We start from the raw sequence: 19485 nt of genomic DNA, 5'->3' as shown, positions 1-19485 counted from the left end.
AGAGGCTGGAGATGGAGACGTGACCAAAACCCTTTGAACTGTCCAGAAAATTGTAAGTCAATCCCAGATATTGGATATTTTGTTATTTACATCATTGTTGTTTGGTTTTGCTTTGATCTGATTGTGAATGTGCCCTGGTTCTTCCTTCTTGAAGTAAGAAAGTACTTAATATTGATTTTATAGAACCCCACAGTCAAAAGATTTTGGACTTTTCAAAGAAAATTTAGATTTCTACAGAGACTGGATATTTTAAAGGGACTCAATTTTCAATATTTAAATTTGTAAACATTATGGGACTTTTAAAGATATTTATGTTTATAATATGAGATCTTGAGATGAATAAGAAAGGAAAGTTTTCATCTTAGGGGTGATAAGTTTGTATGTCAAGTTGACAAGGGGTCAATTGTCCTGGGTAATTTTATGTCAACTGACACAAGCTACAGTCATCTCAAAGGGCCAGATCTCAATTAAGAAAATGCCTGAAATCTCAGAAATGGCTGACTCTCAGAAGGGGAAAAAGAATAGGTATCAGAGGTGAAGGTAGGGAGGGAACTGAGTAGGAGAGGGGAGGGGGAGGGGAATAGGGTGGAGGTGGGTGGGATCAGGTATAGGAAGTGTAGGGGAGAGAGAAGGGAAATCAGCAGTTGGGGATGGGTAAAATCTAGGATGTGCCAGAGAGCTGGGATGGGGGAGGCCCCAGGGGTCTGTGGGGCCTGAGACTCCTAGCAGTGGGGGATATGGATCCTGAAGTGGCCACTTCCTGTAGCCAGGGACTCCCAGGGGAGGGATAAGGGCAGCAACCCATCCACAAAGCTATCAACCCAAAACATGTCCTGCCTACATGATGTGCAAGAACCAAGATAGAGCTGAGAGGGAGTGGCCAACCAATAACTGCCGCAAATTAAGACTTATCCCATGGGCAAGCACCAATCCCTGACACTATTAATGATATTCTGTACACTTGCAGACAGGAACCTAGCACAACTGTCCTCTAAGAAGCTCCATCCAGCAGCCAATGGAAAGAGATGCAGAAAGCTACAACCAAATACTGGATGGTGCTCAGGGAGTCTTATGGAAGAGTTGGGGAAAGGATTGAGGAATCCAAAGAGGACGGGGCTTCCACAGGAAGACCAACAGGTCAACTAACCTGAACCCTTGAAGGCTCCCATAGACGGAACCACCAACCAAAGAGCATACAAGGGCTGGACCTAGGACCCTACACATATGTAGCAGATGAGTATTTTGGTCATCATGCGGGTCCCCCAACAGCAGGCAGGGGGCTGTTCCTAAATCTCTTGCCAGCCTGCCTGTGGATCCTATTTCCCTAAATGGACAACCTTGTCTGCCCTCAGTGAGAGAGGGTGAGCCTAGTCCACCAGCAATTTGATGTGCAGTAGGAGGGAGTTTCCTTTTCTCAAAGGGGATGGGAAAGGAGGAGTGGGAGGAGGATCTGCATGAGAGGGTACCGGGAGGAAGGGAGCTGATAGTAGGATGTAAAGTGAATAAATAAATAAATTTAACAAAAAGAAAAAAGAAAATGCCTCCTTAAGGCTGAGTTGTAGACAAGTGTGTAGGGCATTTCTTAATTAGTGATTAATGGGAGAGGGCCCAGCCCATTGTGGGTAATGCCTTCCTTAGGCTGACCAGCCCACTGTGGGTGATGCCTTCCTTAGGCTGATGGTCCTGGGTTCTATAAGAAAGTAGGAAGAGCAAGCCATAGGGAACAAGCCAGTAAGCAGCATCCCTCCATGACCTCTGCAGCAGCTCTAGCATCTAGGTTCCCACCATATTTGAATTTCTTCCCTGGCTTCTTCATTGATGGGCTGTAATGTGGAAATGTAAGCTTCTCCAAGTTGCTTTTGGTCATGGTGTTTCATCACAAAGTAGTGACCTTAAGGAAGACACAATGTGAGAAAGGAATTAGAAAAAGATATAGGGGGAAGATGAGAGGTAAGGCCAAGAAGAGATGATGAGAAAGGAGTGTGAGGGGAGGCTGAGAGAAGATGTGAAGGCAGCCTGTGAGGAGAGGGTGCAAGGAAAGGATGCGAGGGATGAAGAAAAAACATACAATGTGAGGAGGGATGGATCATGAGGAGTTATGAGGAGATGTGAAGAGAGGCTCACATAAGAGATGTGAGGTGTTTTAAATAAATCCAGCCAGTCCTTGCTTTTATACACTGAAGTTCTGTCCACACATGGATATAATTTTTACTCATCACTGTAGTTTGATAAAGATGAAAGGAAACAAAAAATTGCAGCCTGTAGTTCAGAGGGAAAATTGTAGTTTTTAACATTTACTCTGCTCCCTTCATAAGAGTAATTTTTTTTTTCTAAAAAGAATTCTAAAGTTCTTTAGGCACTCTGATTTGGCCTCCAGATGCCATTGAAATGTGTTTACAGATGTGTGATAAGACTTCCGGTGAGACACAACACACGTCTACTCAATGAGAGAGGAGACAGATGACAGTCCAAAGAGGGATACCACAAAAATCCAACTTGGATTTTTGGGGTTACTTGCAGAATTATGGGTGAGGAGTTACTTGCAGAAGTGGAAATGACTCGAAGACAGCTGCATGTCCAAACCTCACTCCAGCATGGGTGACAGAGACAGCTCATGATCTGGGAACCTGGAACACAGTCCACAGCCTGCAGGCAGCTCAGCCTGTCAGTACCTCAGTGGGCCTCGGAGTTCTCTTTGCACATTGGCTTTTACTGTTTAGTCCAACAGGCAGGAGCCTGATGAATCTGTTCAGGGATTGTGGGTTGGGGGATGTTATATCCTGAATGACACTCTTTATTCGCCCTTTTAAAAGTAGATATATTTCGGTGACTTTTGGAGAAGGACCCTGGTACCTCAGGGATATGCAAAAGGTTCCAGGTTGCTATTGCCACTAGGGACAAGCAGAAGACAAACTCCAGCTGATGTCAGGTGATTCATATCTTCTCTTTCACGTGGTAGTTTTACTTGTTCTATTTATTCTGTTTCAATTTCTCATATGTATTTCATATATGTGTGTATGGTAGTTTATTAATCAAAGTATCCTGTTATCCTCTCATTCCCTTACCCGGCCCCCACCTAATTTCTTCTTCCCAAGTATGCTTTCTATTTTACTGGGGTGTGTGTGTGTGTGTGTGTGTGTGTGTGTGTGTGTGTGTGTGTGTGTGTGTTTGTGTGTCCTTGATCAGTTGGTTTCATCATCTCAGGAAAGTATATGCGTTAAAGGGGTTGGGCTTAATAAGTTTTTTCTTTCTCTGAATATTAGACTTCTTTCTGTGTAATAATTTTAAATTAATGTATTTATTTTCTTTACATCTAGATTGAAGCTTCTCTTCCCTGCTCGATTCCAGTTCCTTCCTCTCAGCTCACCTCCCTCTCACCTCCCCTCGCCTCCCTTCCTCCTCAGTGAAGGAAAGGGCTCCCATGGATATACATCTGCCTTGGCATATCAATTTGCAGTGAAACTAAATGCATCTTCTCCTAGTGAGGCTAGACAAAGCAGCCCAGTTAGGCAAAAGGAAGCCAAAGGCAAGCAGCAGAGTTAGAGATAGCCCCTACTTCGGCTTTTATGTGTCCCACATGAAGACCAAGTTAGACATCTGTTACATGTGTGTAGAAGGGCTTAGTCTGGCCCATGAATGCTCTGTGGTTGGTAGTTGAGTCTCTGTGAGCCCCTGTGGGCCCTGATTAGTTTCTATAAGTTTTCTTGCGGTGTTTTGACCTCTCTGGCTCCTGCAATTCTTCCCCTCCTCCTTGTACAACATTCCCCAATCTCCATCTAATGTTTGGCTGTGGGTCTCTGCATCTGTTTCCATCAGCTGCTGAGTGAAGCCTCTCTACTGACAGTTATGCTCGGCTCCTGTCTGCAAGTATAAGAGAATAAATATCATTAACAGTGTCAGTGGTTGGCTCTTTCTCATGGCAGGGGTCTCAAGTGTGGCCAGTCGTTAGTTGACCATTCCCTCAATTTCTGCTCTGTCTTTATCTTGGCCATCTTGTGGCAGGACAAATTGTGGGTCAAAGGTTTTGTGGATGGGTTGGTATCTCCATCCCTCTATTGAAAGTCTTGCCTCCTACAGGAGGCACCTGGACTAGATGGAGGGAGGGATCTGGGTGGGAGAGGTGTTAAGAGGAGAATATAGATCAAGTATGAGGAGGTCAGAGGGAGAGAACTGGTGGAGGGGAGGCCTTTCTAGGATGAACTTGAAACGTTGGACAAGAGAAACTCCCAGGAACCTATGGGGGTGACCCTAGCTAAGACTCCTAGCAATAAGGGATATGGAACCTCTCTGTCTTTCTAGGTCAGGGGGACTGAATGTCCTCTAGGAGTGGCACTTTTTTCCTGACCACCCAGGACACACAAGCACTTGGCAGAAACACAATACTAAACAAACATAGAATGGAGCCACTCCCACCAGAAGCTTGAGTGGGCATCAGAGCACAGAGTCCATTTATACAGGGAGATCAAGTCCCCAGAAAATCATCCAGATTCACATTTCAGAAGTTAAGACCACAGAGAACACACCCAGCGGTGCACATCCTGCTTCTTCCGCTGCTGAGAAAAGGAAAACGTTCAGGTTGTAAAACTTTTTATTTTCCCCATTTCTGAGAGAAATCTATCATTAAACGTGTAAAATTGTCTATGGGAGACCATTATTGGGCAGTGTGGCAAATAGGTGCTCTCCCTAACAAAGCCTGGTGGTACCCGTTCCTATTCCTTCAGTTCAGGTGTGCTAGGGCACCTACAGACCCATATTTACTATGATGTGTTCATCTCAGGATGTTCCTACAAAGTCAAGGATTCAAGAATCTCAATGTCCAAGACTAAGAAAACAAAAAGTTAGAAAGTGGATGTGATCCATTTTGGATCTTGTTTCGTCTGAAATCATGTCATTAAAATCCTCGTGCCATAAAAGATGCAGCCACTGCCAGGGACTTACTTATTATAAGTGCTGAATTCTTCATGTTAGCTATTCGCTTCACATAGATGTGTTTGAAGAGAGAGATTTCCCATTCTCTAGTTACACCTTTCTGATGAATTGGGGACCAGGTCTGTTTAGCACTACAGGTTGACAGTGTGTCTTCCTGGTTCTGAAGATGGTTCAGTATCCTAAAGTGACAGCCTTGGACTTAGGAGGACCCACCTGAGAGGCCTGGGTATTTATGGTACATCCCACAGTACTCTGCTGACTATCTGATTATCTCTTCCACCACTTCAGCTCTAGAATGAGAACACTTGGAGCTATGGCAATAATGCTGGTGGTTATGGGAACTGTAATTTTCCTCTCTTTTATCCTGAGAAGCAGAGACATCTTGTGTGGTAAGTAACAAATGATGTGGGATCTTTTAGTCTTGTAAAGTTGTTTTTCACACTCAACAAACCAAACATGTCAGTGCGGTTGCTGAGGATCAGTTAAAGACCCTTTTGTGCTTGTCAAAAAGAATAATGTAATTCTTCAGTTTAGAAGGATTAAATTATAATTCCTCCTTTAAAAGAACTGATTTTTCCATTATTATAGAATAAATCATTTCCATTTTATCTGTACATATATCTTTTAAAAGGTTGTGACAATTTTTGTTTCTTTGTTAGAAAATCATCTCAAGTTAAATATCTCTGGTATAGCTAGGTTTTGGTTGAGTTGTATGGGAAATTATAGTAAGAAAGCTACTGAAATATATGGATTAACATAATCATTCTTTGCTATAAAGAAGAAAAACAAAGGATAGAATGAAGGGACAGAGGGGGAAGGGGATGGGAGGGGAGGGAAGGAAAAGAAAGGAACCTGGAAAAAGAAGGGAAGAAAACACAAGTAGTCACCCTGAAGCAAGCTTCCTGGTGGCAGGATGCTGGAGAAGGGCCACTTGCTGCCTCCAGTCTCTTAGATACAGCCCAGCCATTGGGCCTTAGCAACCTCTTCTACATTCAGACCTACTTCCTGCTAGGAGCTACATGCTGTTTAAATTTTCTGTCTGAACATCATGACTGTACTGCAGTCACCCTGCTGCCTTCCCAGGCTCAGGAGCTCCTAAAGAAAGCATCCTTCCATCTTTCCTTCTGGGTATCAGCACTGTCTACTCTATAAAGCACTTCTTCTGATGGGCATGTCACTCCCCTTCCAAGTCTGACTACCACTACAGGTATTCCTGGTGAGCATTAATAACTTGGGAATTGTGTTTCCATGACAACTAAAGAAAACAAGAGGGGTTCTCCTTTTAAATCTCCAAGAAAACCTAAGTATCCCCATTTGTACCAATCCTTCTAACATCTGGAACATGACAGGTGTTCAGCACACCGAAGGAAATAAATCACTTTTTCCTTTTGTTCAATAGCTATCGAGACCCTAGAGGAATAAAGCAAGACTGAAAAGATAGAGGTCGAGTCTAGTCAAGAACTCGATATTGCACCTGTGAGCTGTTCACAAAAACATCTGCACAGTGTGGCTTTAAAGTTTTGAAATGATATTATTTTACAAAATGAGGATATGGAACATCTGTAACTCTGCCCACAGAGTGTTTGTTTTGTCCTTGAAACAGGGTTTCAGTATGTAATCCCCATAGCGCTGGAAATCACCATGCAGAACATATAGATCTTCCTGCTTCTACCGCTGCCTCCAGAGTGTTGGGATAAAAAGCATGATTTACAAATCTGTAATAGTGACAACTCTTTTGCTTACATTTTAATAGTATATAATAATGTACAACATGACTTCTATAATGATAGTGCACTTTAGAGTGTATTTTACCATTCATTGGGATATTTTTAAGCTGGCTTCTTATCCATCTACTCTATAAATTTCTTAGGTAGAAAATCTGCTGGTAGTGATGCCACACATTGGTTGGCAAACATGGGAGAGGATGAAACAGGAGAATCACAATGTCAAGGTCAGCTTTGGCTGTACCTTCAGTCTGGAATCAGGGAGGACTTGCTGGGCATGTGTGAGGCCCTAGAGTTAATAATTTTTTTAAAATCATCAAAATCACTACTCCTACCCTTCTACTTCTGCTTGGGGTCGTAGCGCCCCTGTGATCCCACCTGAGGCAGGAGGATCATGCGAACAAGGCTAGCATCAGATGTATAGCACATTTGAGTGAACTCAGCCTGGACTTTGCAAGACTCTGAAATAGAAATTGCTTCACAATGGTTCAATTTTCTATTCTTTAATATAAGAACGTTTATCAGCTGAAAAGTAAACAGTGCCTTTGAAACAGTAAATATTCACCAGTAAAATGTATTTGAAACACAGTTTTCATATGATCTATTTCACTACAACCAAAATTAAATATACTTGGAAAATGAGAATGCAGATGACTTTGTGCATTTGGGGGACATCAATGACACTTTGAGAAGCAAAGCTATAGGGGACAACACACACACACACACACACACACACACACACACACACACTTACTATGCAAAGCCAGATGCCTCAAAGCACAGAGGAAAAGAAACCTCGGCACCTGGAAATTCAGTAATAAACTACTGAAAATGAAAAAAAGGTTTCATTTTCTCCTAAAGTATACCCATGACCATTATAAATCTAGGAAAACTTTGCTCGTAGCCTCTCTTGACAACCCTCTGTAGCACATGCTCCATGAAGCACTGCGTATTCCTCTCAACAGACTGAGATGGGCTTCCAGTGTTTGTGCAAAATTAAGATCCATGTGAAATTATCTTTATGGCGAACTCAGCGGCTCGTTGTAGCTGTGAAAAGAAAATAAGATGCAAATGAACAGCGTGAGCAGGAAAGCTGCCTGCAAATCCTGAGATTGGGAAGCCAGCCTAGTGGGGGAGTCTAAAAGGAAAGCTGGCCAGCTCTGTTCCAGTTCACCAGATTTCTGAAAACAGAGATCATCAAAACACGATCCACACAGAACGCTGAGTGAATCCCAGGTGACCAGAGTCAGCCAAGGGCAGCACGTGGGAGCCTGGGGCCTCTGTGGCTTTGGACAGGAAGACATTGGCTTTCTTTCACTTCTTTTGCTTTGTATTTGTGAACATGTCTGGAAGTATGTAGCCTGTTTCTTTGTCCTGGCATACGGTATCTTCATGTATAATGGCTTCTTGCATTCCAGTTATGAATATGCAAGAGGTGGGATTCTAGAGGCCAGTGTGCCTCCCAGAGCAGATGGCACTTTCAGGACATACACATAGAAAGCCGGGACAGGGAATAAGTCATGTTACTCTCTAGAATTTGGATTTCTGTTCTAGACAAACAGAAGAGACCAAGTTGAAATTCTTAGGATCATTGACTCTAGCCTCAACCACAAGTCCGAGATAGCCTGGCCACCTGCCTGCTGGGTAGATCTTGAGATGCAAAAGAATGCCACAGGTCTTAGAGAAGCACTCTGTTTCCCCCTGCTGGTCAAGAAATCCATTGCAGAGTATCTCCCCACTCCCTACCAGGAAGAATGAAAGGAGACTCCAGGTCTCTAGGCAGCCACACACTTCCAGGAACCCACATTAACAACACAGCTGCCAGCCAGTGGCCAGGAGGCAGTCCCCATTTATCTGCCTATTTGAAGCTTGTTCCCTAGTAAGAAACAACCCTTCTCTTTCCCTTCTTTCTTTCCTTCCTCGCCAAGTGTCTGCCCCAGCAGCTCCCCTGAGAAGTCAGCACACAGACCAAGGTCTGCTGGCAGCCAGTTTTCTCTTGTTTATCCTTCCTTTGCCTGTCTAATTCATTCGGCCCCAGAAAGTTGAGGGAAGATGGGCAGAAGAGAAGATGCTCTCCTCTGATGCGGATGAATGAGACACCTCTAGTCATCCCAAACATAATTAATTTAAAATCTATCCGGCTCCACAGAGAGTTTAGAAGATCACAGAGGAGAAGTGTTTCTGTGGGAAATTTTTCAACAGAAAAATCTTTAGTTCAAAGATAAAATTTGAAATAATCAACCTTTCTTTAAAGTTGGGCAAAATGGAAGCATAAGCAATACATGATCGTGATAATTTAAATATCAGCTTAATATTGGTCAATAATAGGATATTAGTTCACTGGCAGCTACTATTCCCCAGAAATGCACATGACACTCACATATGCATGTGCGCGCGCGCACACACAAACACACACACACACACACACTCACACATATACACAGACACACACAGAATTTTTCTCCATAGGTAATTGTTCTACACAAGCATTTAGCTCTCACATAATGCTTCTACTAAGTTCAACCTCCACCTGGGTACCAAATAGGTAAAGACTATGTAGTCAAGCACCCTAAGGCTCATAGTGCACAGGGCACACAGTGAAGAACTGATCCTGTTTCGTTCGGCTGTATCCCACTCAGAGGGTCTTTATTCTGCTAAGAAAGAGGGAATGAGTTGGATAATTTAAGTAGACACTTGAGGGGATGGAGGGAGTGGACACGGGTGTGTAAGGGTGCTTCTGCCCATGTGCATGTGTATAGAGGCCAGAAGAGGGTATCGGGGTTCCTACTCTATCACTCTCTACATTATTACCCTAAGACAGTTTTGATTACCGAACCTGAAGTTAGACTGGCAGCCAATAAGCCTCAGTAATCTTTCTATCCCTGCTCTGTGCAGTATTGCAGTAAAAGGTGCATGCAGCCATGTCAAACTCTCTTCCTGGATAATGGGATCTGAGCTGAGGTTCTAACGCTTATGCAGTGAGTGTTCCTATATACACTAATCCATTTTTTTAGTGCCGGATGGCAATACATTTTAAAGTAAGGGGGAATCAAGCTACCATACCTAGAGCTTTGACAATTAAACCGTATCCTTGTAGATTTCGAGGATCTTAACAGTCCATGGAAAGGAGTGTGGTTTTCACTCTGTGGACATCAGGGTCTTTGTGTTGTGAGGGGAGGCACAACCCAGCATGTCTATATTTAGAAAGCCACCTGACTTACAGCAAGAACAAAAAAAGAAGTGAGTTGTCTGAGACATAACTTTTCCCACTCAGCAATGGGGGTGTACAGAACTTTCCAAAAGGCATTAAGGCAGTGAAAGGAAAAGACACACATTTTCAAGGGTCCCCAACTCCACTTGACTCCAGACAACATGTCAAAGACTATCTTAGTCATTGTACTGTTGCTGCAAAGAGAGACGACGACCAAGGCAATGCCTATAAAAATAAAACATTTAATTGGGGACTTGTTTTACAGTTTTAGAGAGTTAGTCTAAGATGATCATGGTGGGCAGATAGGCATGGCATTGAGAGCTTTGCATCCTGACCCGTAGGCTCCAGGCAGAGAGAGAGAAACAGACGTTCACGAAGGGCGGGGGGCAGCAGACTGATCCTATTGTGGGCTTTTGATACATTTACACCTACCCCCAGTGACACATCTCTTCCAACAAGGCCACACCTATTCCAACAAGAACATATCTCCTAATCCTTCCAAATAGTTCCACTAATTGAGCCAAGCATTCAAAGAGATGAGCCTATAGGTACCATTGTTATTGAAATCATGACAGAGGCCATGAATACTAGTGGGGACAGAAGTAGTTCAAGTTGAAGATGAATATTTGGAGGAGGATAGCCAGAAATAAAAGCCAAATTAAGCAAAGATGTCATAGAGGAGGAAGAGAAGAGAAGTCAAGAACCAAGGCTGGGGCAAATAGGACCATAGACAAGAGATCCAGCATCTTCTGGCCCTCTGAACTCAACAGGCCTATCACAGAGAGCCCTGCAATGTGTTTATAAACAGAGAGAAGAAATAACATGCTCACAGTAAGAGCACTGAGCAGGATGTCGCATTCCAGCTGTGGTGAAACTGCTCATTAAGGACAAAGTCCATCATGACCAGATAGTTGCTGGGCTTGTCACATTAGGGGAGATAATGTCCCTTCAGTAGTGGGTGTTCTCCTTCCCTGCACTTGTTGAGAGAATTCTAGGTCTCCATGCCTATCTCTACCTGAGGAATGTCACAGAGCCTCAATGAGTTCATAAGACCAATTTCATTTCTTCTGACAAAACCTGTTTCAGCCAGCACCTGAGATTCCTGAAATGCTTCCCCACGCCCTGGTGCCCTACGCTCCCAGCCAATGACATTTGCCTATCCTAGATACTCCTACCCTCGGTCCCTCAAAACCTTGTAAGCTTTCTATCACCCTAAGTAAAGTTGATCTGCTTACTGACAGCTGGCCCCAGTGTGGTCAATTACCATACATAATTGCAGAGCCCCCTCACTCCCACCCAATGTGTGCTTGGTAGCTCTGCTCCAACCGCCCTTGTGGACAAAATTGGCCTGCAATCCATAAGAGCAGGGAGAGCCACACCAACATCACTCAGCAATGGCCCAGTATCCTGACTCTAGAGCCCACACGTACAGCCTCCCTGCTAGAAGGCCAGACTGGCCCACCCAGTCTAGAGAAAGAGGGTTTTTCCCAGCTGGGAAATTCAGAACCCAGCTGACTTCAGGAATGGAAATGAGATTTGGATACAGCAACATAGATTCAGAAGGAAACTGAGTAGACATACTGTGTGGTCTCGGGAACTTATGATCTTAAGGGCCTCAGACTCTCCAACAGCTTCCTGTCATGTTGTTTCTTCTTGCATCAAGTATCAAAGCCAGATTCTGTCGGGGGCTAAATGTTGCAAAGCTCTCTCATTGATACAATTTCTGAAATATGCCGTTATTTAGTTTGCTTTTACACAATATTTTTCATTTTCACATAGATGTTAATGCTCAAGAGTTCCAATAAGCTGATCATTTCTCAAGACCACATGACTTTCACTGCACCCATCTGCCCTTGAGGAAGAAAGCTAAAGCTGGCAGAGTTGCTGCACTGGGGGGTCTGTTTTTATGGTGCCGTGTTTTATATCCTAGGGAAGACCATGAAGTCCCATGTTATCAGTGCTGTGGAAACGAGCCAGCTCATGGTGGACCATGCAGTCTACAACACCATGAAAAGGTGAGTGACAGTGAGTGACTGTGTTCACCATGACGTCCTTTTGCAACTGAGGCATTAAAGCTCATGTGAGAGTATCCATAGCTCCACTGTGATTGGCCACAGTGCTCACTCTCACAACTTTGCTCAGAGAAAACAAAAATCAAAATCTGGAGGTCTAATCACAGTCCAAGGTGCCATGATGACAGAGCCTGAAGCTTGGACAGGAATAACCTTAGGGCACTTTACAGAGAAGGGGGTGCTGTGCACACAGGCTTGGTGCCTAGCCACTGCAATGTCAACATGACACTACCTCAAGCATAGAACCAGAGCCTTAACCTGCTCATCACTGTTTCCCAAAATAATTGACTTTACATACTAGTTTTTAATTTTAAAAATGTTTTCTAGCGCTGTATGTGCATGTGTTGCCCACATGCATGTCTAAGATTGATGTACATGCAATGAGCATCAGAGAGCATCAGCTCCCCTAAAGCTGCATTTACAGACAGTTATAGACCACTGAGTGGCTGCTGGGGATCTAATCTGAGTTCTCTAAAAGAGAAGTCAGTGGCCTACACTCTGAGCCATGTCTCCAGTCCCTGTCATCACACTTTTAAATATGTGACAGACACCATTGCTCATGGCATCATGGTGTCTCATTCGCTGTCCAGAAAGCATCAAAAACATACTAGGTTTACATCTTCACAAACTTATTTTATTGGAAATTGGTGAAAAGTTACAGCCTCTCTCAAGGTACAAATTATTACCTGACATCTTCTGATTTACTTCAAATTTCTATTATTCCAAGTAAAAATTGTTCCACTATTCGACATTAGTTAGAGACAAATTGTTATCTGGCTATTTAAAAAAAATTTGAAGGTGAAAGAGGAAACAATATTCTCTGAGCAGATGAACTGATAGGAATCATTAGAGAAGAAAGAGTTTTCAGTCGTGTGGAATGCTCCTGGAGTCTTAAAGCTAGAGGAGTTACCCACTGGAGGTGGGAGAGGTGGCAGGAAATTGCATAAACCTAAGAGTTTCATGATGTCAACCTCAGTCCAGGGCCTACAGCTGATGACATGGGACCCCATGACTGCACCATTTGGGGAGGAAGAAGCATAAGGCTACACCAGCATCATGGCAGCCTTGCCTGTGATCTGCAGTCTGTGCTTCTGCAGCAGGAAGTAGAGCCAAGTCTAAAAGCTGACAAGTGTGAATAAGACCTGCTTTCAGTCATGGATGGGCCACCTAGGAAGTAGCTCCTAGCACATCTTGGGAACCAGTTACACTCAGTAGCCCTTTCTGGACCTGAAGGGGTGAAGTCACCAACTCTTCTGCTCTCTCAAACCAAGAATCCTCAGCCGACCAAGGAGATGAGATTTCCTAGCTCAAACGTTCACTTGTGCATCAGCAGAGCAAAACTTATATCCATATATTCATTAGGTGGTCTTCTATCTATCTATCTATCTATCTATCTATCTATCTATCTATCTATCTATCTATCTCCCATTGTCCTGGCTACTCCTCCCCTTCTTTCCCCCCAGTGGGGTTGCTTTGGCAGGCAAAACATGGGGAGTGTTTGACTGCATCTCCCCATACCACTGATGCTGTAGGGGCTGGGCTTTAGGAAAGCTCTGAGACACCACTCCGGGTGGAGAATGCAGTCTAAGATGTGTCAAGCCAAAGTTGTGGTTCCCTGACTCTCGGAAAGCCAGTTGCCACTTAGGGGTCACATAGAAGAGTCTGGAATGAAGGATCGTAGGTCCATATGCCTGCAACGAGGTCAGGACTGTTGGGGCCTGAGGGCTGAGGACAAAGACAAACCCAGGGCTGGGGAAATGGGGAACTCTGGTTTAACTCATTAAGGAAAGTAGCTGCAGTGAGGCCTTCTATGGGACTTAGGATGCGGCTCTGTAGGCAAAGGCCTCCTCCATGCTCCCCATAGCAGTTTCAATGAAAAAGACAATCCATGTTTATCCATACCATTTATTGAATGTTCCCCAATGGAAAATGGGTGTGTATCAACTTCTCAGGGTGGACCAGAGATTAAACACCTTTGGCAGGGAGGAGTGTCCAGGGAAGGGAGCTTATTTGGCTAAACCCTCAGGGTCTCTAGGTACCTCCTTAGCATGGAGAACTCAGTGTTGGGCTACAGGAACAACATGGAGAATGTAGGCATGTGTTCCAGGTCAGGAACCTGGCAGGGAGCAGGAAGGTGCCTACTGTCTCAGGTGGGTACTGAGAGCCAGAGTCGCAGACCTGCTCTACCTTACCAAGTTTCCCGGCACAGTCCACAGTCCCACACCCCTCCCTCCCTCCCTCCCTCCCTCCCTCCCTCCCTCCCTCCCTCCCTCCCTCCCAGAATGTAGATCGACTACTTTATCTTTTCTCTGCTGAGAGGCAGCGGGTCTGGGGACGACGTGGGAAGCTCGAGGCAACTCAAAGTACCAGGATCACATCCTTACCACCTCCTGGAGCTGCAAATCTGTTCCCTTCCAGCATTCTAAGTCAGTTCCTGATTCATGGTTGCCCACGGGCTCCAGGATATACTCATCTGGATTATCTGTGCTCAGATCTGTGATGTCATCTCGGTGTGCTGACACTGAGATATTCTAGGTTCTGCCTGGCAGCAGGTTGAGAAGCAAAGGGCATAGGATGACTTATTGAGGACAGCACTGTGGCTCTGCATTCTCCACTCCGCAAACACCCGGGGGACTAAAGGGAACATAAATCTGACACCTGGCTCCCCTCCTTGGCTTGTCACATGAGGAATGCTGAGCCAGCTAAACACAAAGTTCCCGAAATGGGAGTATATAATCGATATCTTTCTGCAAAGAGAAGGACACACACCTCTCATTTAACACCTTCCCACTCCCTGCAGCTGGAGTGTACTCCCGACAAAATGGCTGCAGATCTTCACTGTAATCGGAGGTTTAACGGTTAGAGCAGTCTGTTCTGCACCTCCCTGGGGAGAGCAGCAGAGGGACAGCTGACTGGGCAATCGATAAACGCCTCACCAAGCCCCGAAGATCAGAGCATAGGGCAGGCTGGCTACGGAAGGGAGGTGAACAGCAGGGAGGACCAGTCCTCTTGAAGAGCTGTGTGATAGCCAAGGGGACAAACCAGAGGAAGATATGGGCATTGATCCATAGTAATGACCACTACCATCAGCAAGCTATGAGGACTAGAATGTCCAGTCCAGGGGTCTAGGCACCAGGCCAGCCAGTCTCCAGTGACTGTCCGCATCAGACAGGGCAGGGTACTGGCATCACTGATCAGCCAGCCAAGGTTTCACTTGCTGTATCCAGATAGGACTCCTGGATACCCAAGAAGCTCTGCAGATCTCTAGTGGATTCTATTTCCCTGTTTGGCAGCAATGAGCTACAGTTGTAAGCTTGTAGAAGCAACAGTAAGTGTCACCCTTTAGTGTCATAGTCCCTGTGAGTCTCAGGTATTGGGGCCCTAAGCCCTACAAATGTCTCTACCAGGCCTGGAGTTTTAAACATTTAGCCTTTGGCAGGGACTAATATCACAGCCTTCAGCCTAGAGTTTGAGACCCTTGACTCTAAGGAATTGACAGTTCTATGAGAATATTCCAGCAACCAGGGCCTACAGGTTCTCTTCTCTGATATCTTACAGCTTGTCCTTCCTTCATCTCGGCTCTCTACTGCCTCATCACCTTTTCATCTTTCCATCTGATTTCTTCTTCCTGCCAAGCTGCTCTCAAACTGGTCAGCTGCTTCCTCGGCAGTCAGGCTCCTGGCTTCTCAACTCCACCTCAATACTAGCACCAATCACAGCCATCAAGGCTTGTGTTTTGAACCGATTGTGGCTTTGCCCCAGTGCCAGTTCAATGAGATAGGAGATGTGCCCCTCTAATGAGATAGAAAACGTTCAGCAAGGCTCATGGCAGCCAACAGCCTGGGATGGACAACTTTGAGGAGCCAGGATGATTAGCAAAGCTGCGGACTTTGATGAAGTGTCTGTGGTGTTCAAGCTGTTAATCTGACAGTCTTTCCTCAAAGCAGCTAGAGCAACAAGGGAGAATTTATCAACCACTAAGAGGGAAGACAAATCACCCTACACCCAAAAATTTGCCTGTTTACAAAGAGGAATGTTAGAGGAAGTGCTCACAATACTAACATTAGAACATGACATTTTCTCTGTTAGCAACATCCTCTGACCAAATATACTTTAAAAATATGTATCTATCTTTACGGGCCACGCTTCTGTCTACCACTGGCACTTCTGGCACTTAGGAGGACATAGTCCTGCTACTAGTGAGGGAGAATGACCTCCACCTCTGAACTAGGGTCTTCTGCCCTCTGCCAGTTCCCATGAAGCTTTGACCAGTTCATCTTATGGTTCACAACCAGAACCTAAGTCTTCTCAAGGCTCAGGATGTCATTGGATCTTTTACTGATATGTGGGCATGTGGAAAATATGAACATTTGACATGTCACATTTCATGTCGTGGACACTGGAGAACTGAGTCACTTATTTCCAATCTATGTGAGTTAGGTGTGTCTGTATCTCAGTCTTGTTGCTGTCACTCATGTCTACCTTGCAGAAGCTACGCAACTTACATGAGCTAAGTGTTAACTTCCTCGTCTACATAATTGGCATAATTACGTTATTTATGTCTTGAGGTTATTAAGTTTCCTTTGTATTGTATATCTTGGGGTGTGCGGCATGTTGTTTGGATAGACACACAGATATAGAAAGGATTACAACAGACGCCGTCTATCACCTGAAGTAACTGGTTTTGTCCTGTGGTAAGAGCAGGCAGGATCTCATCACGTTTTCAAGCTACAGTGTGACATAACTGCAGTGAAACCCCTGAGACATGACATGCTCAGAGAGCAGCATGCAGTTTAGGCTATTACTAAGACATGGAAAGTATAACATTCCATTTATTCACAGTATGACAAAACTGAAAAGAGAGCTGCTTTCCCTAAAGCCACAGTGATGTAAACCTGGGTCCATCAGGGAGAGTTGACAGCAAGAAAGGGACATTGGTGACAGCTTCTGGGCTCTGCTTGGCCTCAGATCTTCAGAGGTCAGAATCTGGAGGATTTAGTGATCCTCTCTGTTCCAGCTGAGACTCTGCCCTGCAATGACCACCTGACCCAGGTTATGGTGAGAACCAAAAAAAAAACTGCTAAAAAGAATCAAGGTACTTGAGATATGGATATTTTTAAGAGAAAATATTGGCCATATTCTTCCACACCCAGTATTACTATTCTCTAGTTGTGTTCTATCCTTTTTTACTGAGCCCCACACTTCTGTGGCTCAGAGCTGTAGCCCATAGTTCATGGTCTGGTATATGGAGTCACTTAATAAATGGTCTGTTGATTTACTGTGTGTGTATGTATATGTGGTAAATGTGTTAGTGATAGAGGCTGGATGGAAGAAATGTGTGTCTTCAGATTCATATGTAAATGCATGAAGAAGCCAGAAGTCAACTTCTTGTACTTTGAGACTTGATCTCTCATTGGAACCTGAGGCTCACCAGTAAGGATATGCTGCAAGGTACCCAAGAATGCTACCTGTCTCTATCTCCCCAGCACTGGGCTTACAGAAACTTACACTACGCCCAGATCTTTCTAGAGATAAGATATAAGTACTTGCATGCTTATTCATCAAGTACATTTGCAAACTGAGCTGCCTCTCAATCCCCATTTAACTTGTGACTCCTTATGCTCTAGAAACCTCAAGAAAAGGGAAGTCCTTTCTCCAGCCCAGCTTCTCTCTTTCTTTAAGCTGCCCGAGTCCACCAGTGGGGCTATTTCCCGAGCAGCAGAGATTATGGAAACATCAATACAAGTCATGAAACGTGAACAGTCACAGTTCTCCACGGGTAAGCAGCCGCATGCCTCCTCCGCCTCTGCTTAAATCCATTCATAGATTCTTATTTTTTGATTCTGTGATATACAGTCTCTCTCCTATTCAAATACTATTTGGAGAAACAGCTAAACATGCTCTAATTGATGTTCTAAAACACACTGGGAATTTTTCTGTAGCCTTCCCACCTAGTGAAACATGGGGAACACATTCACTCATAAGGGCTTTCTGGGGAGACATTCATTCAGGTTGTGTCTTGTCACAGCAAGCAGAGGACTGGACAGGGACCTCAACTTCCCAGTTTGTAACCGGGACATTCTGACTTAGTCTGTTACCCAAGGAATAACACCCCATGGGCTTCCCAACAATGAGACTAGTCTGCAGTTTCTGACAGTTCACACGGTAGCCACAGTAGAGTACATTTGAAGAAAGCAGAAGCCAGATTACAGCCTCTGAGGACCTGAGATGCTGAAGCAAAAGTGGATCCAGTCCAAAGATGTATCATAACTTCTATGGTGCCACACTCAAAAATAAGCTTTCTATTTAACGACCTCAGTGAGATTTATTTCCAGTGCAGTGTTGTGAGCTATTTGATCTCTTAAATTAATCTGGTGCTGCTTTGCCTGATGAGATGAACTCACTTCAAGCCAGTATTAATCACAATTCTCCGATCCTACACTGAATAGTTAAGTTCAACTCGTACAGCAACCCATAAAGTCACTCTGAAAAAAGGTTTCATTTCAGACCACATAGTTGAAAGACCTTTCTAAGTCCATTTGGTCCCTATCCAGGAGTGACATCAGCTTAGACAGTGGTAGAAGTGATGGTAGGGTGACCTGTCCTCAGGATGGGAGTCTACTGGCTCCTGCTTCCGTATCTTAGGGCTCTCAGCCCAGGGAGAAAGCATTGCAAAGACAGGCCATAATGTGAAATTGATAATGTAAAATACCCTAAAGGATATGTTAAAGTTATTTACATTATAGACTTAGCCACTCTGTAGCATTTAAGATATAAGGAAGGTAAGCTGATCCAAATAGACTTTCTGCCACGCCTGCCTAAACAGCCAATCCAAATAGACTTCCTGCCATGCCTGCATAAACAGCCAATCCAAATAGACTTCCTGCCACGCCTGCATAAACAGCCAATCCAAATAGACTTCCTGCCACGCCTGCATAAACAAACAGTAAGTGCACTGGGTAGCTGCACCAAGTTGTTCCTGAACATTGGTTTGTTGACCAGCAAAAGTTCGGTCTCTTTACAGGACTTGATTTGCTGTGCTCTAGCCAATAAGGAGCACATGGCCTTTATACAGCTGACCCACTGTCGGGTTGCTCGGTAAGGACAGGTGTGGAGAACTCACGGCTGAGATGCTTGCTCCATTTTTCTTCTATCTGAAAATAGGATGCATTCCTTTTGGTTGTGTTTTCCAGTGAGAATCTCAATTTCATTAGTGTACATTCATCACTGTTTTATAGGGTCATCTTTGAGTTTCTTTAACCTTGATTTGTTGAATAGCATAAACAGTGACAGAACTGGGAAGAAAAACAGTAAATATAAACAAAAGAGACTGCATTCAGAGGTGCTAACCTAGAGAAATCAATGGGAAGAAAAAAATAAAGGCTTTTTATAGCCGAAGGAATGAATGCTATAAGCAAGCTCAACCAAGGTGGGTTCCTACGGGAAGATACACATCCCGCCTTAGTGCTCTCCTGGGTAATTGTGAGATGGGAATGTCTTGTACCGATATAACAGGTTGGTCCCGGTGATGGGTCTTGTGAGATGGGAA

The 19485-nt window shown here is 44.4% G+C and overlaps 1 protein-coding gene and 1 long non-coding RNA gene across 5 annotated transcripts in view; both read left to right on the top strand.

Moving 5' to 3' along the window:
• Positions 1-1717: 1717 nt before the first annotated feature.
• On the top strand, positions 1718-3899 carry Gm40873. The gene is made up of 2 exons (XR_872634.1): positions 1718-2929; positions 3318-3899. It is a non-coding gene; the product is annotated as a predicted gene, 40873 (long non-coding RNA).
• A 235-nt stretch (positions 3900-4134) lies between these two features.
• Positions 4135-19485, top strand: part of Tpo (thyroid peroxidase) — a 78326-nt gene continuing 62975 nt past the window's right edge. For 3 of the 4 annotated variants that reach the window (XR_003950045.1, XR_872405.2, XM_011243856.2), the window contains exons 1-4: positions 4135-4575; positions 5218-5318; positions 11795-11879; positions 17564-17715. Coding sequence is in view for 2 of the 4 variants with exons in the window: in XM_011243856.2 (XP_011242158.1) it covers positions 5225-5318; positions 11795-11879; positions 17564-17715 (331 nt within the window). In the remaining 2 variants the exon portion in view is untranslated. The remainder of the gene's footprint in view (positions 4576-5217; positions 5319-11794; positions 11880-17563; positions 17716-19485) is intronic. The other variant, NM_009417.3, reaches the window with a different exon arrangement.

The sequence above is a fragment of the Mus musculus genome, chromosome 12, assembly GCF_000001635.26.
Source record: "Mus musculus strain C57BL/6J chromosome 12, GRCm38.p6 C57BL/6J".
In the NCBI taxonomy this organism is placed as follows: domain Eukaryota; kingdom Metazoa; phylum Chordata; class Mammalia; order Rodentia; family Muridae; genus Mus; species Mus musculus.
The sequence above is the reverse complement of the archived record's forward strand: the minus strand, read 5'-3'. Positions and strand labels throughout refer to the sequence as shown.